Below are 26885 nucleotides of genomic sequence, written 5' to 3'. Positions count from 1 at the left end.
AGCGGAGCGAGCGCCCCGGCGCAGAGAGGTCACGGCCCACGGGCTCGCTCCGCCGGGAAACCGCACGGATTCTTTTGTGGTCGTTGTCAGGGCACCGCGGCCCATCCGAGGTCCCTGTAGAAGCGAGCAAAACCTTCAATGCGTAGGAGAGTCCTAGAAAATAAAATTTAAAAAAAAATATTTTTTTGATCACCATCTCTAACAAAGCTATTAGTGGGGCGTGAGACGTTTGGATTTGTAAAATGTGTGTGCATGTTGCAAACATAAACTGCGCGCAGTGGAACAATGGGGGACGGATGGTCTTCCTTTTCCGGTGTCTTCTGTTAGGCTTATTAAAATGGGGCTCTGATATGTGTGGGGCAAGTGGAGAACTTTTGCTCGGGCTGACCTTGGAACGGCACAGTCCCCTCCCCAGTTATCTAAAGTGTTTATGTGGGATCTCTCTGGACAGTGCTCCAGAAAGCGGGGAGATGGGAAGATTGTGCCAGCTGGAGAAGCATTTCTCAATCTGGTACTAGTGACAGTTGGGGGGTCACATAATTCTTGATTGCGGAGGGGTGGGTGCCCAGTGCATTGCAGGAAATTGAGCAGCTCCAGATGCCAGTTGCCCCTCCCCATAAGGATCAAAAATACTTCCAGACATTGCCAGGTATCCCCAGTATACCTCCCTCTTCCTTCCCCCCTCAATCAAACTAAATGATCTTCCAAGAAACTTGTAAAGTTTCTTTGGCCTCATCTCCCAGCATTGCCCATGACCTATTCATGGTAGGCACTGAATACACAAACTCTGGTATCGCTGGTCTCCCATGTCCTGACACTTCACAGATCCTGGTCCCTAGACCTTGAAGTAGATGCTGTTATAATTTCCGCTTTAGAGATGGAGAAACTGAGTCTAGATGGGTCACTTGGCATTATGTACTAAAGTAGCTAAGGCAGGATTTGAACTCAGGCCCTCAAGCTCAAAGCCTTTATTTTGAACCACTGGAGGTACCCTGAGGGGTGGTGTTTCAGAGAGTCCCATTGAACATCTGTGTGTGGGGCTGGGTGTGGCGGCTCACTCCTGTAATCCCAGCACTCAGGAGGCTGAGGTGGGCGAATCACCGTGAGTTCATGGCCGGCAAGACCTATATGGCAAGACCCGTCTCAAAAAGCAAACAGCAACAACCTATACTGGAGCCTGTTTTCAAATTCTATGGCTGCAGCGTTTATGAAGAAAGTGAAAGAGGCGAACATCTCCAGATGTGGCAGGAAGTGAGTTTCTGTTGAAGGACTGGCTTGAAGGGGGCAGAACACTTGGGATCTGTTGAATCTGAGGTCTTGTTTTCTTCCTGATGTTATCAGTTCTCTTTCTCAAATCTCTCTCTCTCTGTCCCATCTCCATCCTCTTTCCACACTTCAGCAAAAGTTGGTTTTTGTTAATGCCAATCTAGTCCTTTCCCTCCTGATTAAAAGTCGTCTATGGGCAGAAAAAAAAGCAAATTTCGTTGACCTTTGTGAGTGGCTTGAAAGAGCCCTAAAGGATACCAGTGCTTTCCTTCTCTAACCCTTCCTTCCTTTCTGACCTCGTCTGCAGAGACCCGACTCACACCCTTCCTGCTTGTCACTCCCTCTGCCAGGAGCAGGGCTCTCTTCCACCTGGAGATCTCCTGCCGCGAGCCCGGCTCCGAGCTCACTCACCACTTGGTGCCTCCTCCAGCTGCCACTCTTCCTCCACCCCCACTGGAATCAACTGTTCCCTGGTTTGTGTTCCCATCCCATTCAATTTATTGAATCGAATTAAATGCTGAATGGTGCGGGGAGGTGCAGTGTTGGCCTGGTGTCCCTAGGTGGCAGCAGGGAGGTGGAGAGATGACCTGAGGCTGTGGGTCAGGGGAAGCTCTAAGAAAATCAGCCTGTAGGAGGGAAGTGAGCCTGGCTTCCCTCCCTGGAACTCTCCCTGCTTCTTCACTGTGTCCTGGACCCTTCCAGAACCTCAGTGTGAACTGGCAATGTTAAAAACAAAAACAAGAGCCGGGCATGGTAGCGCACGCCTGTAATCCCAGCACTTGGGAGGCTGAGGCAGGTGGATTGCTGTGAGCTTGAGACAGCCTGGACTACATGGTGAGTTCCAGGTCAGTCTCAACTACATAGAGAGACCCTGTCTCAAAAAACCCAAAAAACAAAAAACTCATTATTGCTGGGTGTGGTGGTGCACACCTGTGATCTAGCACTCAGGAGGCTGAGGCAGGAGGATCACTGCGAGTTCAGAGCCAGTTTGAACTGCATAGTGAGACCCTGCCTCAAAAACAACCACAAAACCAAACATCAGTGTGTCCGAGTTTTTTTTCTGGTTGTTGTTGTTGGTGGTGGTTTGTTTTTGGCCTTTTGAGGCAGGGTCTTGCTGTGTAGTCCAGGATGACCTTGAACTCACTTTGTAGCCCAGGCTGAACTCAAACTCATGGGGATCCTCCTGCCTTGGCCTCCCAAGTGCTGGGATTACAGCTGTGCGCCAGCACACTTGGCACCTTGGTGTAGTCTAGAAGCAAAACATAACTATTGTCATGGCAAAAAAGAAGAATTGCTTCCTCCAGGAATTTAGAACTTGCCCTGGGGAGGGGCCGGGGATTTAGCTCAGCCACCTGCCTGGCAAGTGCAGGGACCTGAGTTCAATCCCCGGTACCAAAAAAAAAAAAAAAAAAAAAAAAACTTGAACTGTAAAAAAAAAAAAAAAAAAAAAAAAAAGAACTTGCACTGGGGAAAAGTGACCTCACTGTGTGACTTTTGAGTAACAAAAGGGTGAAGGGGCCAGTTTCAGAAACTCATTGAAAGAAATGAATATCCAGTGTGAGGTGGTTTTTGTCAAGCAAGTTGTGCTCAGAGAGGGGAAGGAGGCGCTCTGAGGCAGCAGAAGCCCATGCATGTTAGAGAGGCTGGGCAGGACTGAGTGGACCGGTTTGGTCAGGCAGAGGGACAGGAAGGGGATCTTGGAGGTCAGTCTAGAAAACTACTGGGGTCAGTGACAGACGGTTCCGAAGTGGTCGGGGTGGTCCTGGCAGAGTGCTGGGCTGGGGACAAGAGGACGATGGGCCAGCCCAGAGGTGGGAGTAGGACTTCGAAGCAACCCCTCCTGAACGTTGGGACTGGGATTGCACCTGTGTTTTGTGTGTCCCGTGCCTTGTCCTGTACCTGGCATGTAGTTGACGCTCCGTCTGTGTTAGGGGAAGTGGAGGTCATCGGGGAGCTCAGAAGTGACTGGACCCAGTGCTCATCAAAGAGACCTTTATGCCAGAGGAACAAGTTGCAGGAGAGGGGACAGTGTAGAACAGCTCAGTGGCAGGGCTATTGTCACCACGAACAGAAACCTGGAGGTAGAGGAAGAAAAGGGAGGGAGGTTAGCTTTAGAGCCACTCCTAGGACTTGGACTAGGCAGGAGGTGACAGGGCTCTAATCAAGGACAGTGGCAGAGAGATGGGAGAGTTAGATGTCGTCAGGTGTCAGGCTGGCAGGACTCCATTCATACGAGGAATGGCATGCCTTGGATGACAGGTATGGGGGAGGCACCACCACATGAAGTAAATTGGGCAGGAGGAGAGGCGATGAGGCAAGTGCCTCAGGAGACTGGGGACGCACATTCACCTGTTTTCACTAATGAAGTGGAAGTCAGCATTTACCCGGTGGCAGGCACTGTGCATCCCCTCCCCATCCCCACTTGGGGAAACTGAGGCTCAGGGAGGGGGAGCAAATTCCTGTGGTTCAGCTGATCAGCATCAGGTTAGCGCTCAGGTTGTCAGATTTCGGAGCCCATGTGTTTTCCGCTGCTTTTTCCGGTTGCTTTGCCTTTCTCTGTAAGGTTTTGCCAGCTGGAAAGAGCACAGGCCCTTTGTAGGGCTGTACAGCTGATCCAGTCCTATGGGCCTGTGAAAGCCCTTGGCCTGGGCCACATGCTGGCTGCGCCTGACCAGTTCGCACCTGGGCTTCTCAGGAGGCCTTCCCTGGCCTTGGACAGGAGCCAGCAAGGAGCTGTGGCACCATGACCACCTGAGCCTCCCCTGAAGTGGCAGTCTTAAATGGGTCAGGCCACGCCTTCAGATTTTTCTGGCACCGGTGCGTTTCCTGGGTGACCTGACACTTTTACCTTGAAGCTTAGAGTTTTACATCTGGAAAAGACCTTGGAAATAATTGAGTCCAGGCCCTGTCAGATGATGTGTGAAGTGTCAGGGTCAAGTTGGGAGATATATTTGACTGTTCTAGTTTTATTCTGACTCAAGAAAACCTGCCCCATCACTGTGAAGTGAGACAGATTCTACTGTGTGCCTCATGGAGCCAGTCCCAGGTGCCCCGCTGGTGTACATTGTTACGTCACATGTAGACACCTCTCACCGTGGGGGTGGGGGGGCAGGTGTCGCACAGATGTGAGCAGCATGGCTAATGTCACTCAAGAATAGTCAAGATGGTTTGAAATAGTGCAGTGGCGTTGAAAAATCCTGAGTTTGCCCAAATGGAAACATTTCTAAAGTAGCAGGAATCATTTTGCCAAAGTTAAAGTTTCAGCTGGGGATATAGCTCAGAGGCGCCGCGTCTGCCTGGCAAGTAAGTGCAAGGTCCTGAATTCCATTCCTGGTGTCAGAAAAAAAGTCAGAGTTTCCCTTTTTGTTCCCTGCAGTTGCGTGGATCTGGTTCTTTGGGAGGTGTGTGCGTAGTGATGATCCTAAGAAAGTAGGGTGCTGAATGTGTTAAGAATGTCACCACAATTTCCACTGCCTTCTTTAACATGAAGGAAATTCTCTGAACACACACTATTCGGGGAGTGTCTGACAGTCAGTGACTCTCTCTCTCCTACTGTGACACACCCTCAGTTTACCTGGGGACTGTTAGATGACTGTGTGGCCTCAGCTCTCGAGATTCCACCTTTGACAGTGGTGAAGAGCAGGTCATTACAGGTCAGAGTGATTAGGGCAGCAGAAGTTTCCAGTAATAGTGCGGAGGCTCTGAGAACTGGAGCAACCTGTTGGCCTGGTGAAAGTGACCTGGTAACAGCGAGGTGAGGAGAGGGTGGACATGTCCTGCAAAGGGAGCAGCCAAAGCACAGAGCCCACACATGAGGGTCTGTGGCATGTTGAGAAGAGGCCAGGGTGGGGCCACTGAGCTGGAGCACCCAGTGGGGACCCTGTCACAATGGCCTTGGATCCACGCCTGGGAGGTTGCTCTATAATGACAGCTCAAGGCCGCGTCCTGCCACTTACTGAAAGTGTGACTGCAAAACATGTGCCCTCCCAGCCTGGGTGGGTGGTGACACTCAGGCTGAGCAGGTGGGCTTGAAGAGTGCAGGAGGCAGCAGTGACTTGGGAGTCATCCATGTTTAGGTGGTGACAAGGCCTGATTATGGTCACAGCTGGTAGGCATGGGTGCTGGTTGGGCCCAAGCCGGGCAGAGCAGACTTGGAAAGGGTCTAGGGCAATACGGGTGGAGGGGCACCCAAGCACCATGACCCTGCTTTGGGGGCTCAGTGTCTCCCTTTCTGCCAGTTCACCAAAGACTTAGCCACAGGGCCAGGGTAAAAAAAAAAAAAAAAAAAAAAAAAAAAAAAAAAATACTCGGCCTGACGGGGACTGCCTAGTTTCAACTGAGTGTCAAGAGGTGGCAAAACAGATGATTCCTTTTTAAATCTTAACTGTGAAGTTTACATTTGGGAAAATTTACTCTTTGGTGTAAGATGAGTTTTTTTATTTGGCAGTTCTAGGGATTGAACTCTGGGCCTTTCCTTATCCTTTTTGTTTTTTATTTTGAGACAGGTTCTCAGAGTTGCCTAGGCTGGCCTCAAACTTGTGATCTTTTGCCTCTGTCCCCCGAGGAGCAAGAATTACAGGTGCACACCACCCTGTCCAGCCTTGGTTTTCTGAGTCATGACAAATAATTGTATAGACTTGTGTGACTACTACCATTGAAATAGTGGAAAGTTCTGTTATCTGAAAATAAAAATATTCCCTCTCGCTGCCCTTATGTGTTTAATCCCTCCCATTACACCTGATGCCAGGCAGCCACAGATTGTTTATGTATGGATGCTCTTGACTTACAGTGGGCCTGTACCCAAGAAACCCACTGTAACTTGAAAGTACCGTAAATCTAAAATGCACTGAATACACTTTGTCTACCAAATGCCCTAACCTAGCCATACAGTACGAGAGGCCCCCGACTTAACGAAACATTCTAGCTGCGAACTTTCATGGGTATACTATGTAAGACTCGCTTTGTCCGATTTAGGAATGACTCTAACTTCGGAGCATCTCCCAGGATGGAACTCACTGGTAAGTCAAGGACTTGCTATATCAGTGTTTACCCTCACGAGTGCATGGCTGGCTGGGAGCTGCTGCTGCCCAGCATCGTAAAAGAGAACTGGCTTATATATAACTAGCCCAGGAAAGTTTCAAAATCACAAATTCAAAGTACTCTTTCTACAGAAGGAGTATCACTTTTGTACCATCCAAGGGTCGTTAAGTTGTACCATTATAGGTTGGAAGCCATTTGTAGTTCTATCCTTTCCAGAATGCCATAGAAATGGAATCACAGGGCCGGGGATTTAGCTCAGTGGTGGGGCTGCCTGCCTAACAAGCACAAGGTCCCAAGTTCGATCCCCGGAACGACAACAACAAAAGAAATGGAATCACAGAGTATGTAGCCTTTTGGGTCTGTTTCTTTCACTTAGCAAGATGTCTTTGAGATTCACATGAGTAGCATGGGTAGGCAGCACCTTCTCCCTGCTCACTAGTATTCCTGGTCCAGGGTATTCTCGTTCACCCGGGGGACCCTTAGCTGACAGTGACAGAGCCTCCTTCAGTCCTCAGGGCTCTCACCCTTGAAGGGCCTAAAGGACATTGTTTGGTGACGGTAAATAAAGCTGTGACAAGCATTTGTGTGTAGGCTTTTATAGGAGTGCAGGTTTTTATTTCTCTTGATCAACAGTAGGAGTTGGATTATTGGATCCGGAGCGGAGTGTGTGTTTAACTAAGAAGCTATTTACTCAAAGTGGGTGTAACGACTTCACATTCCCACCTGCAGGGCAAGAAAGAGCTTGTTTGTCTCCGTTCTTCCCAGCACGCCACATGGTCATTGTTTTAGCCACATTCTGATAGGTGTGTGGTGATTTCTCCACGTGGCTCTTAGTTACATTTCCCCAATGACAGTGATGTTGAGCAGCATCTTCTGTGGGTTTTTTTTTCTTCTCTCTTTTGGTACCGTGGATCAAACTTGGGTCCTTGCGCTTGTGAGGCGGGTGGTGGAACCACTGAGTTAAATCCCTGGCCAGGTTTTTTTTTTTTTAAGACAGTTTTGATATGTAGTCCAGGCTGACCTCGAACTTACAGTGATCCTCCTGCCTCAGCCTCCCGAGTGCTGGGATTACAGGCGTGTGCCACCACATCTGGCTCATAGACTTTTTTGCAGGGGGCTATACCGTGGATCAAACTTGGGTCCTTGTGCTTGTGAGGCGGGTGGTGGAACCACTGAGTTAAATCCCTGGCCAGGTTTTTTTTTTTAAGACAGAGTCTTGATATGTAGTCCAGGCTGACCTCGAACTTACAGTGATCCTCCTGCCTCAGCCTCCTGAGTGCTGGGATAAAGGTGTGCGCCATCATGATGGCTAAGTGAGCATTTTTTCATCTGCTTATTTGTCATCCATACTTCAGTCTTGGTCTTTGGTGCAGTGTCCAGGTATTTTGCTCTTTTTGAAATTGCATTTTTTTCTTACTATTCTGAAAGCTTTTTATAAAGGTGTCCTTTTCTGCAAATATTTTCTCCAGTCTGTGGATATTAATTCCACCACCATCATTTGCTGAGTAAATTTTTAAATTTTGATGATAGTTTACCAGGTTGGTTTTTGTTGTTTTTTTTTGTGTGTGTTTTTTTCTAGGAATTTGTTTTTGGTGTTATAAGAAATCTCTGCATACCCCAGTATCACAGATTTTCTCCTAGAAATGTTGTATCTTTTTGTTTGTTTTGTTTTAGAACAGAGGTCAGCAGTTTTTTTTCTGTCAAGAACCAGATGGTAAATATTTTCAGCTCTGTGGGCCATACGGTTGTTCCTGCTCAGCTCTCATTGTAGTGGGAAAACCAGCCATAGATACACTACATAAGCAAGTGAAAGGGATTGTGTTCCAGTAAAGCTTTACTTGTAAGGACAGGCAGTGGGCCACATTTGTCCTACGTGATATGACCTATAGACTACAGTTTCAGAAGGTCCACTTTTTAGCAGGCATACAGGGTAGGGTTGAGTAATTGTTATTGTTCAGTTCATTCACGAAATTGGAAGAGCAGATACCTAGCTCTTAGAGAAAGTGTGAAGAGAGGGAGAGAAAAAGAAACAGGCAGGAAAAGGAAATGTTTGAATTATTCTTGAATGTACTATAGGGTGCGTTTTAAATTTTCCGAGTTAATTTATGCGGTTTGGAATGGGCTTCAGCAAAAGTTTTTGTTTGTCTTTGAGCTAATAATCTACTTTTAAATCTCATGGCCACAGTGTATTTGATGCATGGAGTTTTTCTTTATTAAACTTTAATGCTTTCTACTGAAAGTTGATATTTAGCCGTCCCCTGTTGAATCACCTCCAGTTTTGTATTTTTACAAGCCGCAGGATAGTATTCCTTCCGCCTATTAACCTGCACATGGGTTTCTTTCTGTAGAACAGATTCTTAGCCGTTCCCAGGCACAGGGTGGTGTTCACGTTAACGTTTTTGGTAGGCACTGCCACTATCCTCCAAAAAGGTTATACCATCTTGCAGTGTTGCCAGCAGTCGGTGAGCCTGTTTCCCCCAGTTTATCCTTATTTACGCTGGATTTTAATCCATCTCAGATTTTATCCCATCTGACAGGAAGTAGCATCTCATTTTATTTTGTGTTTTCTTCATTATTCATGAAGTTGAGCCTTTGTGTGTTTATTATCCATTTGGATTGTTGGCATCTATAAGTCCTAGTTCATATCCTTTCTCTGCTTATCTGTTGGCAATATGTTGGGTGTTTTTTTGTTTTTTTGTTTTCTTACTAATTTATAGATGTCTGTATTGTGTTCTCTCAACCTCAGCAGTATTGACATTTTAGGCTGGATATTCTTGGTTGTGAGCGCTCTCCTGTGCTTTGCAGAATGTTTAACAGCATTCTGGCTTCTACCCATTAGATGTCTGTAATACACTACTGCTCCCAGTGGAGCCGAACAGAAATGTCTCTAGACATTGCCCAGTGTCCCCTGTGGGGCGGAATTGCTGGTCCTGAGAAGCACCGATCTAAGTAATACACAGTAAATACTTTCCCTGCCAGACTCTTGGGACTTATCTTTGATTATGATGCTTTTCACCATACATTATGTTAAATATTAGGGAGTCTTAACTTTCCAGTCTTGTTTGATGCCAATCTATTGTTTGAAAAGTAGAAAGCACAGACACCTTCAAAAAAGTAATAGAAATGCTGGGAAATTGTGCTAATTTGCATGTTTGTGTGAGAATAGGATAGAGAAGGCCGAACACTTCCACTGAGAAGAGAGAAACCCAGCCTCATTCTTCTGCGCACTGATTCAGGGGTAGGCGGGAAATCTCCATACAGGAGGCTTGGCCAGGCTTTATTTGCTGGCAGAAGTGTTAAAGAAGGTCCGAGGTTCATGACTGTGCACCAGGCTCACACAGTGCAGAGCTGCGTACCTGACCTCTGGAGAGAAGTGGGCTGCCTCTGAGGCCTCCACGCGTGTGGGCACCCGTGCAGGGACGCTGACCGCTTAGCTTGGGCACCGCTGGTGGGACTCCCAGCAGACCCAGTGTGGGCTGTGCTTCCAGGGGAGTAGTCTCAGCTCTCCAGGCTGCTTCGATCCAGACACTCACTCTTCCAAAGCCATCCCGACTCCAGTTGTTACTGAAAGCAGAGACTGTGGCAGGCTGCAAGAGTTTGTGAAGACGGAGGTCCCCTGATCTCTCTACAGTTCCATAAGTCTTAGGGTACACAGGGCACAAAGGACCTTTGCCTGCCTGCTCAGTGATAAGGTGTGCGTGGTTGGGATGCTGGGGCTCACATTGTGAGCTCCTTGGTGTCCAGCTGGAGTCAGCAGTGAGCATGGGGTGAAGGCAGATGAATGCTCTCTTGGGAGCTGGGGTTAGGATGCTGCGATCCCTGTATAGCCCTCTTCATGGACATAGTTGAACTTTGAGCTGTTCTGTTTTGTGCTCATAGACTTTTGGTGGGGGGTGTTTTGAGACAGGGTCTCACTATGTAGTTGAGACTGATCTGGAACTGGAACTCACTGTGTAGCCCAGGCTGGTCTCAAACTCACAGCGATCCTCCTGCCTCAGCCTCCCGAGTGCTGGGATTACAGGTGTGTGCCACCACATCTGGCTCATAGACTCTTTTGCAGGGGGCTATACCGGGATCAAACTCAGGACCTTGTGCTTGCAAGGCAGGCGTGGTGCCACTGAGCTAAATCCCCGGCCCTAATTATTTTTTAGAGCAGTTTTTCCTTTTAATTTTTAAATTTTGTTTTTACCATAAAGGGGATTGAACCCAGGGCCTTAACACTAAGCTACATCCCAAGACCTTTTTAAATTTCTTTCTTTCTTTTGTGTGTGTGTGTGTGTGTGTGTGTGTGTGTGTGTTTTAAGTTTTGAGTCAGGGTTTTATAAATTACTGTGTTACCCACCCTGGGCGCAGACTTACATTTTTCCTGCCCTGGCCTCCCCGAGAGCTGGAATTACAGGCATGCGCCACCAGTCTCAGTTTAATGTAGTTTTAGGTTGACAGAAATTTTACATAGAAATTAGTCAGTGCCCAGGAACCCCTCCCCCAGGGCAGCATTTCTGCTGTTCTTCTCATCTTGCTCTGGTGTGATCACTTGTAATTGATGAGCCAATCTTGATACGTTGTTATTAACCAGAGCATGTGATTCACTTTAGGGCTCTTCCTGGTAGTGTTCCTTCTGTGGGATTTGACAGATGTCTCGCATCTTGCATTTCCCGTGAGAGCATCCCACAGAATGGTTTGGCTGCCCTAGAAATCCCCTGTGCTCTTCCTCTGCATCCCTTCCTGTCCAGGGCAGCCGCTGGTGTTTTTGCTGTCTGTGGTTTTGCGTCTTCTCAGAAGGTCATGCCCTGCAGCAGGAGCCCCAGTGTGTGCAGCCTTTACAAACACGTCCTTTCATGCACTAGTGTGCAGTAAAGCTCCTCCACGTCGGGCTGGGGATGTGGTTCAGTGTTGGAGCACTTGCCCTACTGTGGGTGAGGCCCTGGGTTCTATCTGTAGTCCGCAAAATAAAAATAGGTAAAATAAAAAGTTCCTCCTCATCTTTGTGGCTCTTCATGTCTCATTTCTTTTGAGCACTGAGTGATACTCCGTGATAGGTGTGCCATTAATGAATGGAGCCTGCTTGTCCGTTCCTGTTGAAGGATGGCTTGGTGGTCTCCTGGCCTTGGTAACTATGACTCAGGCTGCTCTGCGGGGCTACCGCAGGTTTTCATGTGGCCATCTCTGTCCTGATGGCAATGAGAAGAAAGTGCAGATGTAGTCATTACTTTTACCTGCACATACCGCAGTGTGAGCATTGGGATTTACGTGGTCTTGTTTTTCCCTTGCAGATTACAAAAAGAATACAATGTCTAATGGTTATGAAGACCACATGGCCGAAGACTGCAGGGATGACATTGGGAGAACGAATCTAATTGTCAACTACCTCCCTCAGAACATGACGCAGGATGAGCTACGAAGTCTGTTCAGCAGCATTGGTGAAGTTGAGTCGGCGAAGCTAATCCGGGACAAAGTAGCAGGTAAAAAGCCAGAGGCAACTGCGGAGAGGATACTAGCACTGTCCTCCAGGCGCTGTTGTCCCTGTCTATGCCAGTGCCTGTGTCCCGTTCCTCGGGGTAGAATAGCCACAGCCTCAGAGCAGTAGTTGTGGTGTTTCCTTTGTTTTTTTCTCACAGTGCCCTTGTGTGAGTTGGTTGTAGGTTTCCCGAGAAGAGAAATTCTCTAAAAGCCGGAGTACATATACAAAGTAAAATGTAGAAGCCCGTGTGGTGGCACACACTTGTTATCCCAATGCTTGGGAGGCTGAGGCAGGAGGATTGTTGTGAGGTTTAGGCCCTGTCTCAAAAAAGGGATGTGGCTGGAGAGGAAAATGAGGCACCACCAGAAATTGACTGCTGTGAAAGCCAGAAGGAGCCCGATTACAACACCCTGGCCCAGCTTGGTCTGCACAGGCTGAGCAAGGCCCACATGGCAAAGGGACTCTGGGGAACCTGCTGCTCGGGCCAGGACTGGGCGAGCCTGTCATGATCTCCGCAGACCCCCACTCACGGTTGGTCCCACAGTGGGACCCTGTGGGCAGCCTCTTGTCTCTTGACCAATCTGACTTTTAACTTGAACTTCTGCACCCAGGAAGCTTGAACTCCGGGGGGGGCAGGAGCAGGGCAGCTGGGGTGAGTGCTGGGCCTGTGTCCCCATGCATGCAGGGGTGGGGGCGCCTGCATCTGATGGCACCTACCTCGCAGGTGATCGCCACAGGCTGCATCCAGTCCTGGCTTGCATGAAGTCTCCATTCCGAGGCAGGGCTTCAGGGCTTTGGTGCAGGTGCTACAAGCACTGCTGCCTTCCTTTTCATCCTGAGAGGCTCCCTGCTGCTGCTGCTGCTGCTGCTGCTGCTGCTGCTGCTCCTCCTCCTCCTCCTCCTCCTCCTCCTCCTTCTCCTCTTCCTTTCCTCCTCCCCTCCTGCCCTTCCCACCCCTCCCCTCACTCCCTTTCTGCAGGCTGGGGAACAGAGTCATCTCAGAGCACTCTGGCTGCCACCTGGCTTGTAGGGACCTTGAGTCTGCATTTTGAAAGCTAATTTGAAAGTTTTTTAAAAAAATACACTTTTTTGTTATGGAAAATTTCAAGTATTCGTGAACAAAGAGTAATACATCGAACCCAGTGCCTACCGTCATGCTTCATTGACCTTCAACCTTTTCCCAGTGACCTGAGGACACCTGACCCTAAACAACCCCTGGCAGCCCTGTCTGGCAGCATTCAAAGAATTAGCCCTTCACATGGGGCGCTGAACCCAGGCGCCTTCTCCCGTCGAAACTCTGAGGGTCTTGTGATTTAATAAATACCTCCTAAATAAATAGACACACCTCCTAGAGAGGGACTTTCGATAATGTCCAAGCTGGAGCAGTGTTAGAGGGTTCCAGTGTTAGACTTCTGTCCTGAGTAAGAGAGGAATGGCCAGAGGGGCTCTAAAATTGCCTCCAGCAAGTCCTGCCTTCTCCGCTTGGGTTCTGAGGGAGGGAGAACAGGACTTCAGCCCCGAGCTTCCCCAGTGCCAGAGTGGGATTTTCATTATCTGATCTCTGAGCTTGTTCACTCACCTACTCGCCTACAGTGTTTCCAGAGGAAGGTGAGCTGTGCTCGCAGGAACACCTGGCTTATAGAGGTCTGTCCTGGAGTCGTGAAGGTACAGACTGTGACCTGCACTTGTTCAGTACCGAGATAAGATTTGTCTTCTCTTTGGGGCAGCAGTCCACATGCCAGGAGTTGTGCAGGAGGCACTAGGCTAATGGCACAGCTCAGTGTCTCGCCAGGAGCCCCTCAGGTGCAACAGTTGGGGCCGGGTATGGTGGTCCATGCCTGTAATCCCAGCACTTGGTGGTCGAGGCAGAGGATCGCCATGAGTTCAAGGCCAGCCTGGGCTACACAGCAAGCAAGCCCCTGTCTCAGAAAACAAAAACAGAAAGCAGATGCAGTGAATGAAGCTTCTGGACAACTCAGGGAACCCCTACTTTTCTCCTGCTGCCACCAGCATGTGACAACTTTGCTGGCTGATCCTGAGGCTAGGGACTTCGATTTCACTGTGATACCACTCGAAAGTTCTGGCCATCTTTTTCCTGGCTGGAGCTCGAGTTGCCCATCCCAGCAAGAGTCTTACACCCAGCCGGACGAGTGCTGCCACCAAATCCTATCCCAGCCTACTCAACTCGCCCCATAGGTGTCTCCACCCACCACATCCCTATTACGGTGTCTTCCCTCCTCCCACCTACGGCCGGCGCCTGCTTACCCTGGATCTCCGCAGGGTTGCCCTGTTAGCGTTCAGAGTCCTTTCCTAGTTCCCTGACTTTCTCCAGCCTAGGGTTTCTCTGCATCAGCACTGCTGCCCCTCGGGACCAGACAATTCTGCCTGAGCCAGGCCATGCATTGTGGGGTGTTAGTGTTCCTGGCCTCCACCCATTTGAGCTGGTAGCACCTTCGGAGTTGTGAAACCAAAACTGTCTGTAAACACTGCTGCAAGTCCTTAGGGAGGCACCCTACCCTGTGAGAGCTCTGCACGGTGTCCTTCCACAGAGATTGAGTCCCATTTCACTTCCTTCGATAAGCATCTGCTCCTGTTGACTTTCTACCCTGGAGGCCAGGTTGGGTCTCGTTTGCAGCTGTCCTTTTCCCATCCTGGGTCTGGGTCCTCAGGGTTATTCTGTAGCCCCAAGTGGACTTTGGGTGAGCGGATGCTCTCACAGCTCCGTGTAACCCGTTTGTCTCCCACCTTGACCAGAAAGACCTGACCTGAGGCCCCTCAGCACCACGGACTCGTATTCTAAATGGATCTTGTCCTGCAAGCTGGCCATTCATGTCCAGTGTCCCTGTCTTAGTGGATGGCACCACTGTCCACACAGTGGCTTGGTCAGAAACTGAAGGTTGTTTTCTGAACTCCTAGATCAGTGGTGGCGGACCTGTGGCCTGCATGCCGCAGCAGGCTGTTGGTGTCCTTGGAAGCTGTCAGAGGTCTGCCATCCCTGTTCTGGATGTTTCTGCAGTCCATCCCTGTGCTGCATCTCCCCAGGCACCAGCCCAGCCCGGGTCACCATCACCTCTGCTTGCACTTTTGCTGTGGCCTCTATACTGCTCCACATCTTCCCTCCAGATGTCCTCACTACAGCAAAGGGGCCTCTTCCAGAGCCCTGTGACCTTGTTACTCATCTTCAACACCCTTCGGGTCCTGGCCTGAGCTTGCTTGTGGACGCCCTTCCTGCCCCACCCAGACAACATCAGGTCCTTGCCTTGGGTTTCCATGGCAACCAGGAAACCTTGTACCAACCTTATTGAGGTTGGAACTTTCTCCTCTAATACATCAACATAGTTCTCAGAAACACTATTAACCCCTGTAGCCCTGGATGTAGCCACAATACTCGCTGAATGAATGGGTGAAGAATGCTTTGAATTGGGGAGAATGCAGATTAGCACACATGTTCGTTCAGCATTTATTAGGGGCCAGCCACAGACTGGGCACTGGGAGCAGGTTAGTAAGGGACGTGGTTGTGGTCGGGATGAAAGAGTTGTGCAGTTGCTGGCCTGAAGATCAAAAATAAGCCAGGGTTGCGGCACTTGTTGACGGTTCCAACCATCGATACTAGCTGCAGAGTGCTACCACAGTGTCCAGCAGTACCACTTGGTGCCTTCCTGCACAGCCCTGCGTATTCTTTCCTTGGTGTCTGGTCTCTGCAATAGCCCGTGTGACCCAGGGCAGGAGCCAGCCCTCCGCCCTCATGTCTGTCCCACATCCACCAGCTTCCCACTGTCGGCCCATTTGGTTAGCTTCTGTCTCACTGCCACCCACCCGGGGTCAGGATAAAGCCATGGCCTTGTCCTGCCACTCCCAGGACCCCTGCCCCACATCCCACTCTCTTTTAGGCTGGGTTGGGCTATTCATCACTTCCCAGATGGCCTGCTCCTGCCCTCAGGGTCTCCCCAGTGCCCTTCCCTCTGCAGGAATGCCCGCTGTGCCGTGCTGGCCTGGCCACTGTCTGTGACGTGAGTCATCCTTGTTCCTTTCAGAAAAACTTAAGTGTGATACAAACAGGAAGAGAAGCTTAAGGCACCCATCATCCCACCATGGCTCACTTAGGGTACCTGTCCTCCCACGACTTTCCTATTCCTACTTATTGCATAAGTCCTGCTCTGCTACAGAAATGGACTAGTGCCTTGCAAGCTGTATAGTAAACTAACTTTTCTTTTGTATCTGGACTTTTTTTTTTGGTCACTGAACATGGCACTATCTAGCGTCACAGTGGTTGCATGGTAACCAGTTTTTCCTATTTCCATATTTATAAGCCCCGCTTATAAATTAAATATCCTGGCACCAGTCTTTGCTTGTTGGCTGTTTCCGTAGTAGATCTTCTGGAAGTGAAGCAGCAGATGGGAGAGTGTCCTTCTAAGAACCCTTGGTCCCTGTTGCCAACTCTCCCTCCCTTCTACCAGCCCTGCTGTCCTTGGGTCTGGCAAGGTTTCTCCTCTTTGCCAGCCAGAGATGTGACGAATGACATTGGATCATGGTACTGATATGCATTTCTGGTGAAGTTCACCATTGTTTCATCCAGGCTGTTTGTGTTTCTTTTGTAAAATACTCTTCTTGTCCTTTGCCCATTTTCTTTCTTTTAGAGCCCTTTGTGGTTTTTTTGTTTTTTTTTTAACCTTTTGCCTGATGAATTCACTCCCCCACAACCCAAAACCCGGACTCTTAGTGAAGTGTTGTGAAGCGAGGGGTCATGGCACCAGTCTTAGCGGTCACCCCAAGTCAATCCGAGGCTCTGCTTCTGAGAACACTGGGATTGAAGTGTAATGTGTGGCAGGGTGGGGTAGACGCTGGGACATCGGCTCTGATCTCAGCCCTTGTCTAGGAGTAAGAGAAATGTGTCTGGAACAGCAAGGGCACAGGCCAAGTCTGCTCAAGGGCTGCCCTCCAGGGTTCTTCTGGCCACCACTGGTGCCTGGGGACTTGGAGACATTCTGGGGCCCCGCCCATGTGCACCCCATCAGCCACTCTGGAGAGTTACTTACTTCATCTGGGTTTTAACTGTGGGGAGATGATGCCGGCAAGGCCGAGAACCAGGGCACAGAACCTGCCTTGTGGCCAGAATCATGTTCCTACAATTTGGGAAGATAGGAGCTTGGGGAGCGCTGGTCTCTGCAACATCCACAGACCTCAGACTCAGGGTTGCGTAGTCTTCTTGCTCTTGCCATCTTTCCCTTCCCTCTTTCCTTCACCCATCTCCCAACTGGGGGACCCTGGTTGCCTCCCAGCCCTAAATCCTGGCAGGCCCTGCTACCTAAGCTCACATCAGCAGGATGTGCCTAGCCTGGCAAGGCCCCCAGCCCCCTGCTGCTCACCAGCCCTCAGGCCTCCCTCACTCCCTGGGACCGACCTCCATCTCTCCTAGATGGGGTGAGGGCCAGGGAAGAGACATTGGGAAGGGGCTTGGCAGTGTGGATCTGCACACTGCAGAATCTGGTCCCAGACTGAAGCTGGCTGTGCAGAACTGCATCACTGCCCACATTGCAGACACCTGGAGCAGGCAGCATGCAGACTGCTGCCTCCCTCCTCTCCTTAGGCCTGTCTCAGGCACCTGCTCAGTACGCATTGACCAGGCCAGCCCTGCCCTCTGCCCTCCTGCCCATGCACCCCGTCATTCTGCATCTTAACTGGCTCCCGGGTGCCTCCCTGGGCGAGTTTTGCTCGGCTTTGCTAGCTGCGCCTCCTTTCCTGGGGCCCAGCAGAGTCGCTGCTGCCTTGGCTCCTCGGCACTTGCTCTTCAGTCTGGACTGCTGAGGCCCAGCCACACTGAGGTCTTGATTCAAAATTTCCTTTCCCATGGCTCCCCTGACTGCCCTGATGTGGCCTGTGGGTTCAGCCCCTCCCGGGTGCAGCAGGGTCTTTGCCCATTTATTTCTGGTTTTCCTAGGATCTCCCATAGGTGTGGTAGCTTTTGTTGTGACAGCAGCTGTCCTCTGTCCTGAACACCGGGCTTAGGACCTCACTGGGGAGGGTGGAGGAGGAGGAGTGCCCCAGGATGTGTGACATTGGCAGGGGTCTGTTCTTGCCCCACCAGGAAGCGCATAATGGCTGAGGGGGCACAACTGGGCTGACTTCTGTCCTAGAGGACAAGCAGGTCCCAGTGCTGCCAGGGTTCAAGGACACATGTCCTGAAAGGCTTGGGGGGCAGCACCCAAGAGTCAGCAGTGGCTACCCTGGGGTCCAGCTGGGGTCAGCTGGGAGATGAGATGGCGGGAACCAGGCTGGGCGGGGATATGTTTAGCCATCTGTGGCTGAAGATGCAGGGCAGGGCCCAGGGTGGGAGTCCTCAGTGGGGCGGGATTTCCTCATCAGTGCTTAAGCGCTGAAACCCTGCACCTAGTGGAGCCACGGTGCTGGGTTGGGGGCAGAGCAGGAAGACAAGGCAGTTGCTCTCCGGGAGAGCTGTGGCCCCGCAGCCCTGTTGCTGCTCCCCACTCTGTTTAGGATCTGGAGCCCAGTTTCTCGGACCTGTGGAGTGTTTTTAGAAATATGGGTTTAGAGGATCAGGTTTTGTTGGTTTAAAAAAGTCCTCTGCCGAATTGCAAATAATGCATATAAGCTGCTGCACCCTGAAGGAAACAAGGCTGCCCCTGGGGTATTGGCTGCAGCCCATGACTTCTTTCGGATAGGGGTCCGGGAGTGCCTGGCAGTGGAGATCCTCGCAAACCAACCACCAGCCAAGTGATGGAATGTGCCTTGCACCCTGGATAGGATGTGACAGGGGGGACAGTCCACTCTCTGGTCTTCCCACCCTGAGATGCTGTCACAGCCCAGGGCATCCTGAGGACACGTGCTGATTAGACGCAGGGTGCCTTCCTGGGTCAGGAAAAGTAAGGGCATGAGGCATGTGTGGCCTCGGTAATGGTAATGTCCGGACGGAGGGAGGGAGAGCGGTGCTAGAGGACCCACCAGGCCTCCTGCTTCTCCAGGGAAGGGTGTGGCCAGGTGCCTCCTCCCTCCCCGAAGCTGCTCTCCCTGGGTCTCCTTGCCATGCTCTGTCTGCCCCTGGTATCCACCTGGTAGTGGCTCCTGTCTGTCCTGAGTGTTCCACAGAGGGGCCAGGGACACCAAGCCTGTCACCCTTGTTCTTTTGCCCAAGAGGACCTCAGGTTTCCGGCGGCCCTGAACGTGAGCTGACGACTATTACAGTGGAGTCTGTGCCAGAGAGGTCATGGAGCTGGGCTTGGGCTTCTCTTGGCTCTGGCTTCTCCTCGGGCCCCTTTCCTTCCCACTCCTCGGCCATGTCCAGTTGGTCCGTGTTGTTTAGGAAGCAAAAACGTGGGGGTGAGTGAGCAAAGGACCGCCGGCTGTCTCTGGGCTCGCTGGTGTGTCCCTCTTTACCCTCACTCTCCAGGGCCCCACAGCCCGTGAGCCTGATCATAACGCATTACTGCCTTTTGTGTAACTTTGAAAGTACAAAAATGACTTGTTCATTACAAACATGGATGAGTTTGCCAAAGAAAGCTAGAAAGTTTGCCCCATCTCGAGTCCACATGCACAGCGGCCAGTGCTCCTAATATTTCTGAGTGTGACCTGTCATTTTTTCTGGCCCTGCCCCTGCCCCTGGTCAGTAGAGTCCTGCTGGCTCTCCTGTCCTCTCGCCCACCCACTCGCTGCAGCTGGTTTATCTCTGTCCTCCTGTTCTCCCATGCAGGACACAGCTTGGGCTATGGCTTCGTGAACTACGTGACTGCAAAGGACGCAGAGAGAGCGATCAACACCCTTAACGGCCTGAGGCTCCAGTCCAAAACCATTAAGGTAAAGAGACTTGATTGCCTCTCTTCCATTCCTTCTGAGGCCTGGCTTTTGTGGCCTTGGTAATGACTGTCTCAGGCTTTGCACAGGTGGCTCGGCCTCCTCAGCCTCACCAGCGAAAGGTGCCGTGAAGGTAATGCACGCAGGGTCGGGCGTCACCCTGGCCCAGGGTCTCTCCCGGGGTATGTCAGCTCACAAGGAGCCTCCTCCACAGCCCCCACCTGTATCTTGGCCTCTGTCACCAGGTTCCCAGCCTTCTCAGGCTTTGCACAGGTGGCTCGGCCTCCTCAGCCTCACCAGCGAAAGGTGCCGTGAAGGTAATGCACGCAGGGTCGGGCGTCACCCTGGCCCAGGGTCTCTCCCGGGGTATGTCAGCTCACAAGGAGCCTCCTCCACAGCCCCCACCTGTATCTTGGCCTCTGTCACCAGGTTCCCAGCCCCAAGCAGTTCCCGCCTCTGTGAACATGTGGCTGGCTCGGCCCTCCAGTGGCTCCTGGCTTGTGGCAGCAGGCCTCCTACTGCCCGCCTCCTGTGCCTTTCCTGCCTTCTCCTAGAGTAATCAGACCTTCCTCTGGCCCATTCATTCCACACCTGTGGAGCACCGCTGTGTCCACAGATCTGGGCCCCAGGGCATGGAGCTTCAGGGCTGTGGGGCTGTGGATGGTGAACACTCCAGGTGACAGGCAGATGTTGGTGGAAGGCTTCACAGTCCACAGAGGACAAGGGTACCAGCCTTGTAGCCCCTGCAGGGGGCCTCTGACTTGGCTGTGATCCTCCCCCCCGCATCAACTCAGTCAGCCTCCTCTGCCTCTGTCCTCCTGAGCCACTTGAAGGGCTGTGCTCTCAGCCCGAACTGCCCCCATCCTTATCCGTGTCTGCCTGCCAGTTCTCGTATTGCAGGAGCACCATCCACCCGGGACCAGCTGTCTTCCTCCTAGCCCTTATTCCCTTGTCTGCTGTCACCCCGGACACAGCTAAGCCTTCCCCGAGCCTCCTGCCCATGACCTGGTTTTCTGCTGCTGCTTGGCAGCCATTGTGCCCACCATCCCTCAGTGTGCACCTTCATGAGATACCCACAGCCTGGCTCCTCATCTCTTGTTCCTGAGATGTGTGCATGCTGGAATCGTTTCTCTCTTTCTCCCTCTCTCTGTTTCTCTCTCCCTCTCTCCCTCTCTCCCTCCCTCGCAGTGCTGGGGATTGAACAGCAGGCCTTTACACATAGCTACACCCCCAGCCCCATTTTCCACCCCTCCCTTATTTTGAGCCAGGATCTCACCAGGTTGTCCTGGTTGGGCTTGAACTTTTGAACGTTCTACCTCAGACTCCCAGAGTGCACCACCACACCAGCTTGGAATCGTCATCGTCAGCCTCACTCTGGGGTGGCCCTGGGATCCTTATTTTGGCAGCCTACCAGGGAAGCCTCCTGACCTGTCCTTAAACTGCTCCCTGATCTTGCTTACTCTGCGGCCATGACCTCCCTGGAGCCACTCACGCAATAGCAGGTCTCAGACCTGCCTTGTGTCTTGTAGCTGTGGAGTGTGCTGTGGGCTCCCAGGGTAGGAGCACGACTTCCAAGTCCTTTTGTCCACTCAGGCCCAACAGAGGAGGCTGGTAAAGGCGACCTCACCTTCTGCAGGAGCACCATGTTGTCTGTCCTCAGCCTAGGGTTCCCCAACTCTTAGAAACAGTCTCCTCCATTTGGGAATTGTTTTCATGCTCTTGTTTCTGAGGCAGCCAGGCTGAGGTGAGAGCAGACCAGTTATTCATAAATGCAGAGTTCTGCTTCTTCAGATGTAAACACAGCCCCATGTGAGTCTGGTGCTTGTACCTCTTCCTGATTGATGCTGGCAGGAAATGGCCCTACCTGAAGCTGAAACCAGGAGCTCCCAAGACCCTGGGGAGCAGGCCCAGGCACACTGCCTCTCCTTGTCACCCTAGCCAAGTGCCTTGCCTTTGGACATCAGAGCCTGGTGGTTTTCCACCATTCTCCTAGCTCTGCAGAAACAGATCAGTCCCTCGGGAACATGAGGCCCTCAGTCATCATTTCTCTTCCTGTCACCTTGGAGCTGCACAGGCCTGGCTTCTTTAGCGGTTCCCCCAATGTGCTCTGGGGTGCTTTGTGTCCCCACCACACACCCTCGTCAAAGCAAACCTTTACTGAGCACCCAGCCAGTTCTGTGCTGAGATGATGCTTGGAGACTGGGAGACTTCAGATCTCCTGCCTTGACCTTGACAGCCTTCTGCTCAGAGGTGACACCCACGCAGCTGGGTGAAGACTGCGGCAGGGATTTACTCAGCATCCACCTAACCCCCGCTGGAGTGCTCCAGTCCTGTTCTGACCCCAGCCACCCACAAGTGTAAAGGCACAGTCCCCAAGAAGGCTATCCTGACAGATGCCAGGTGCACCCTGAGGTCCCTGGGTCGGGACTTCTGACCCAACTGCTCAAGTGTGGGCCCTTCTGTTACCAGAACTCACAGGTCCGATTACAGTTTGATTATAAAGATGCAAATCAGGACCCACCAAATGGAGAGGGCACAGCACAAGGTCCAGCAGGGTCCCACACAAAGCTCTCTGTCTCCGCCCATGGAGTCCGGGTACCTTACTGTCCTCCCAGCTGGGAAGTGCCACTGAGCTTCTTGTCCAGTCTTACCGGGTTCTCATCCTGTAGGCATGAGTGGCTCAAAGCCCCAGCCCTCTGACCTTGAGCTCCCATCCCGAGCTACCTCTTAGCACAAACCAGGTGTCTCCCACAGTTCCTGAGGGACTAGGAAATCCCAGGGGTTTTAGAATCGCTCGCCAGGAGCCCAGCACATGGTCCAGACCTTTTTGTGTTGTTTTTGTTCTTTAGGCCTTTTTCGTTTTGTTTTGTTGGAGGAGGGGTCTTGTTATATTACTCCAGGCTGGCATACACAATCTTACAAGTGTGGCCTGACCCCCTGCCCAGTCCTGGGGCTGGCTGTCAAGAGCACTGCTGTGCACACTGATGCAGCCCCCAGATCGCCTGCCCTAAGAGGGTCCTTTGAGAGGCTCAGGCAGTGCCAGGGAAGGTCCTCCAAGAAAGCCAGGGTTGATCTGGAGGAGGAGTCGACCAGGGACCCACAGAGGCCAGCGGTACCACTCATGCATGGGCACGAGGCAAGGGTGCTGCAGTGCAGGAGACCTGGTGGTCAGGCCCATGCTGGGAACCTGCCTGGGGCTCAGGGTCCCTGTCCTGCACAGCTAGCTCAGTTGTGCCGCTCCCCACTCCCCATTTGCCTTTTCCCTGGGGCATAGGCAGGCAGCCTCGATAGAGCAGACGCATGGAAGAGCCAGGCCAGGCACGGCATGGGGACTGTGGGCCTGTGTGATTCATGCAGCTCACACTTGGGAAGTTTACAGTGGCTGACCCTTCTGGCCTTTGTCTGTTCTTGCCACAGCCCTGTAACGTGAGCCCATTTAGGGCTGAAGAAGCCAGGTTTCTGAAGAATGAAATGGTCTTTGCAAGGTCACAGCCGGAGGGTGGGGCAGGGTGTTGCTGTGGCCTCTGGCACTTGCTGCCTGTGCCTGGCAGCTTCCCCAGGAGCCAGAACAATGTAACTTGTGTTACCAGGGCTGGTGCAGAGAGGCAGCGTTCTGAGCCCCAGTGCTGCCTGCCCATTCCACAGGTGTCTGCTGAACACCTACACTCTGGGTGCCCTGATCCAGCAGAGATCACCCAGTGTTTAATCCATGGAGTCAGTTAACTAAATGCCACAGTGCTCCAGGTAGTGACAAAGGCAGTGGCCCTGACTGACGAGGGACAGGAGGGGGTGGCACACTGCACGGGTCGGGGAGTGTGTGAGCTGCTGGGGCAGCTGTGATGGCATTCCTAGACCAGGCACCTCAAACCACAGAAAGTAGCTATATCTTGGGCCGGGGAATTAGCTCAGTGGTGGTGCACCTGCCTTGTAACCATAAGATACTGAGTTTGATCCTTGGTATCCGAAGAAAAACAAAAGAAAGTAGCTACATCTCATAATTGTCACATGAAATTGTCCAGGGCCCAGGTCAGGCTACCTGGGCTGGCTCCTTCCGGAATCACTGGGAAAGGATCGGTCCCAGGCCTGCCTGGCACAGCCCCCCTCCCAATCTAGGGGGTGCTGGCAATCCTGTCCTTTCTGGGCTTGTAGAAGCCCCACCCCACTCCCAATGTGTACCTCTGTCCACAACTCCCCCTTGGCACTGGGACATGATCACCCTCCTCCGTGTGGCCCCATCTTAGCTAAGTACCCTTGCAAGGACCCTGCCTCCGAATCAGGTCACATTCCAAGCTCCCTGAGGATGAATTTGGGTTGGGGGATGGGGACACACAATGTCACCCCTTACAAATTTCCCAGGAAAGGGGCAGGAAAAGACTTGATTGAGCCTGAAGAACAGGAGCTTAGGAAAGGGTGTTGGGGGCTGGGGTGCTGTGGAGCAGCACCCCGGCCGTACCCCAGGTCCACACACACCTGGGGGCCAGCTGCTCTCATGTAGCCTCATCTGGCTCCATTTGACCCTGAGCATGGCAGTGGCTCGAGAAAGGTCCTTGCAGTCCCTGTGGTCCTGTGGCACAGCAGTTTCCCTCAGCATTCGGCCCAAGGCATTTCCTTCGGGGCTTCGTCTGGGGCCTAAGAGTAGTCAGCATGGCCTGAGTGCTGCTCTGCCAGTGCCCGGTGCGGCTCGGGGGTGCCTGTCCCCTGTGTCCTTGTGGAAAGCCAGGCTGGGTGGGTCTGCAAAGGGCCTGGGCCCAGGGTGGCGAGGTCTTAGGGTGCGGAGTTTTCCTCTAGTTGCCCTCCCCAAATGGGTGCTTAAAGGGGCATGGCTGGGAGTGGTGCCTTCGGACAGGAATGTGGGTAGGGTCAGCCTCACACTTCTGGCTCCTGAGGAGCCGTGGGCCGAGATGAGTAGCCGAGTGCACCTGGAGTCTCTGCCTCACGGCCACACCGAGGCACTTTGGGGACCTGGGGACAGACAGGAAAGCCAGTGTGCTCCACTCCGCTTCCTCAGAGACCTCCAGCACCTCGGGACCTGGTGTCCTCAGCATCCTTCCTGCCCGGTGCCTGCTGAGAGTTGAGCTCCCTGTCTAGGCCTAGGCTCCACCCCTTGGCACTGGCCCCTGAGCCGTCTCCCATGCTGCCAGGCCACACCTGGGAGGGCAGAGGCTCCCGGCAGCTGCTCCTCCTCCCTAGAATGGGTCTCACACAGTTGTCAGCCTCAACCTGCCACAGTACTGCACAACTTTTCTTGCTGTTGGCTCTGGCCCCTATCCCCTCTCTTCAGTCACTTAATGAAAACGGGAGGCTGAGGTAGGAGGATTGCAAGTTCAAGGCAGCCTGGGCTACATACTGAGCTCCGTCTCAATAACAAACAAATTGGGCCGGGGATTTAGCTCAGTGGTGCCGCCGCCTGCCTTGCAAGCTCAAGGTCTGGAGTTTTATCCCCAGTACCAAAAACAAACAAACAAATACTGCATGCTTACATACTGGACTCAAGGTTCCCCAGAACTCCCGGGCCCCTTGTGGGTTTGTGTGGAGAGCTGCTGTGGGCAGGGGGCGTTGCATTCTCTCAGAGGGACTCCATGTTGCTTCTGCCACACCACCAACTCTCACAGGCACAGACCAGGGCCTGCCCTCAGCTCTGGCCCATTGTCAGCTCATCAGGAGGGCATCAGCCCATGGTGGGAGAAGAGCAGGTGGGCCTGGGGCCCAGTCCTGCCTCCCCCTGGTGTGGGCTGTCTTCCAACCTGGGAGTGGGGATAGTGTCCACACTGGGTGGCAGAGGCCAGGTGAGGGGACATACAGGGTGTGTGCCAGCACGTCCCCTGCAGGTGGCAGATTACCAGTGAGAAATGGTCCTGTGCTCACTTTCTTAGCACGGCATTAGCTGTTCTTAACCCCAGATCGTAGGATGTTTGATCCCTCGGTACTTTGGCCACATACCTGTCCTAATGTAGGAAGTGGTTTTGTTTTTAAGGTGTCGTACGCACGCCCGAGCTCAGAAGTCATCAAAGATGCCAACTTGTACATCAGCGGGCTCCCGAGGACCATGACCCAGAAGGATGTGGAGGACATGTTCTCTCGGTTCGGGCGAATCATCAACTCGCGGGTCCTTGTGGATCAGACCACAGGTATAGCGGGCGGTTCAGGACAGGCTGCAGGGCTTCCCTCCAGGCCAGGTCCAGCTGGCCAGGGAGATAGCTCACTGCTGGGGTTTGTAGTGGTGTTAGCTACTCCTAAGATAAGGGCAGAATCGGAGTGAGAAGGTGTTGATTTTCATGGAGGAGGCTGAGGGCATTCAAAGGACTCCTGAGATTAGGCCACCATTTTATGGTGAAAACCCAGAAATCCTGGCACCTCCTCCGAGGCACCTGGTGCCAGCCATCTGCTGGTGTTCTCATTGCAGGCAGACAGTGTGTGTGTCTCTTACGGTCCCAAGTCCCCACTTTGCCGCCCTGTGCGACGCGGTGGCTGTTTGAGAAGAGCCATCCTCAGGCCCCGTGACCGGGGAACCCTCTGCGGCACACCCGAAGCTCAGCACGGCGGCCCTGCTTCCCTCCCTGGCAGCTCCGGCTGCTCGGCTGCCCTCCCACTGTCTCAGCACAGGGCTTGGGGCGAGATGAGCCAGGGACCTGCGTACATGCTGTGTCCCCACCCGACTGTCTAGGGGCCGAGACCAGGACCAAGGGTGTCCTGGTCTGGGGAACTTCGGTCAGGCCACCCCTGCTTTAGAATCCTCTGCTCTTCCTGGCAGGGGTGGGGATAGCTGACAAACCAGAAGGCAGGATCTCTGTTCTCAGGCTCAGCGAAGCGCACTGCGAGTCTTCATGGGCCTTCACATTGCTGTGTGACTGGTGGCACCCCAGGCCACGGGGTTCAGACCATGGGGAAGGTCCAGCTCTGAGGCCACCTCCCTTTTGACAGACAGCAGCACCCCTGCGGCTACAGTGTGAGGGAGCTGGGCCCTCTGCTGGGACAGGTGGGGCAGGGACTATGCACACTGAGCTCCGTCCTGCCCAGCTTTGTGCTGTGGAGCAGGTGGCTACAGTAGCTCCACCTGGGACCACCAAGCCACCATATGGGGCTGGGACCTGAGGAGGGCAAGCGGCTGCTGCAGTCCAGCTGAGGCTCGTTGGGCTTCTGGAGCTCCGCCCCTGGGCGCAGGACACAGACATTTGTAGGGCTTTGGGGTGGCCTGTGACAGTGCAGCCTGGGGCCCTTCACACAAATCCTTCAGTCTGCCCTGCGCCGGGACAGATGGAACCGCCAGGTCTATGCCAAACATTTCTTTTTTTTTTTTTTTTTTTTTTTTTTT

The 26885-nt window shown here is 52.5% G+C and overlaps 1 protein-coding gene and 1 long non-coding RNA gene across 5 annotated transcripts in view; one reads left to right on the top strand and one right to left on the bottom strand.

Annotated features, from left to right (window-relative positions):
• Positions 1-13: 13 nt before the first annotated feature.
• LOC104849291 lies at positions 14-4917 on the bottom strand. 2 transcript variants are annotated; one of them, XR_776721.3, is made up of 4 exons: positions 4841-4917; positions 3166-3341; positions 1166-1456; positions 14-153 (listed from the first exon to the last, which is right to left on the bottom strand). It is a non-coding gene; the product is annotated as an uncharacterized LOC104849291 (long non-coding RNA). The 2 variants fall into 2 exon arrangements; XR_776720.3 differs by lacking the exon at positions 4841-4917 and adding an exon at positions 3616-4173.
• Positions 1601-26885, top strand: part of Elavl1 (ELAV like RNA binding protein 1) — a 32881-nt gene continuing 7596 nt past the window's right edge. The window contains exons 1-4 of one of the 3 annotated variants that reach the window (XM_010605637.3): positions 1601-1739; positions 11580-11768; positions 19473-19576; positions 25548-25701. In XM_010605637.3, the coding sequence (XP_010603939.1) occupies positions 11597-11768; positions 19473-19576; positions 25548-25701 (430 nt within the window). In that variant the 5' untranslated portion in view covers positions 1601-1739; positions 11580-11596. Of the gene's footprint in view, positions 1740-4437; positions 4570-6240; positions 6285-11579; positions 11769-19472; positions 19577-25547; positions 25702-26885 lie in introns of those variants that run through there. The other 2 variants (XM_010605639.3, XM_033759402.1) reach the window with 2 other exon arrangements.

This window comes from Fukomys damarensis, unplaced genomic scaffold (assembly GCF_012274545.1).
Source record: "Fukomys damarensis isolate Sample0158 unplaced genomic scaffold, DMR_v1.0_HiC HiC_scaffold_37, whole genome shotgun sequence".
Taxonomy (NCBI): domain Eukaryota; kingdom Metazoa; phylum Chordata; class Mammalia; order Rodentia; family Bathyergidae; genus Fukomys; species Fukomys damarensis.
This window is presented reverse-complemented; position numbering and strand designations above follow the sequence as displayed.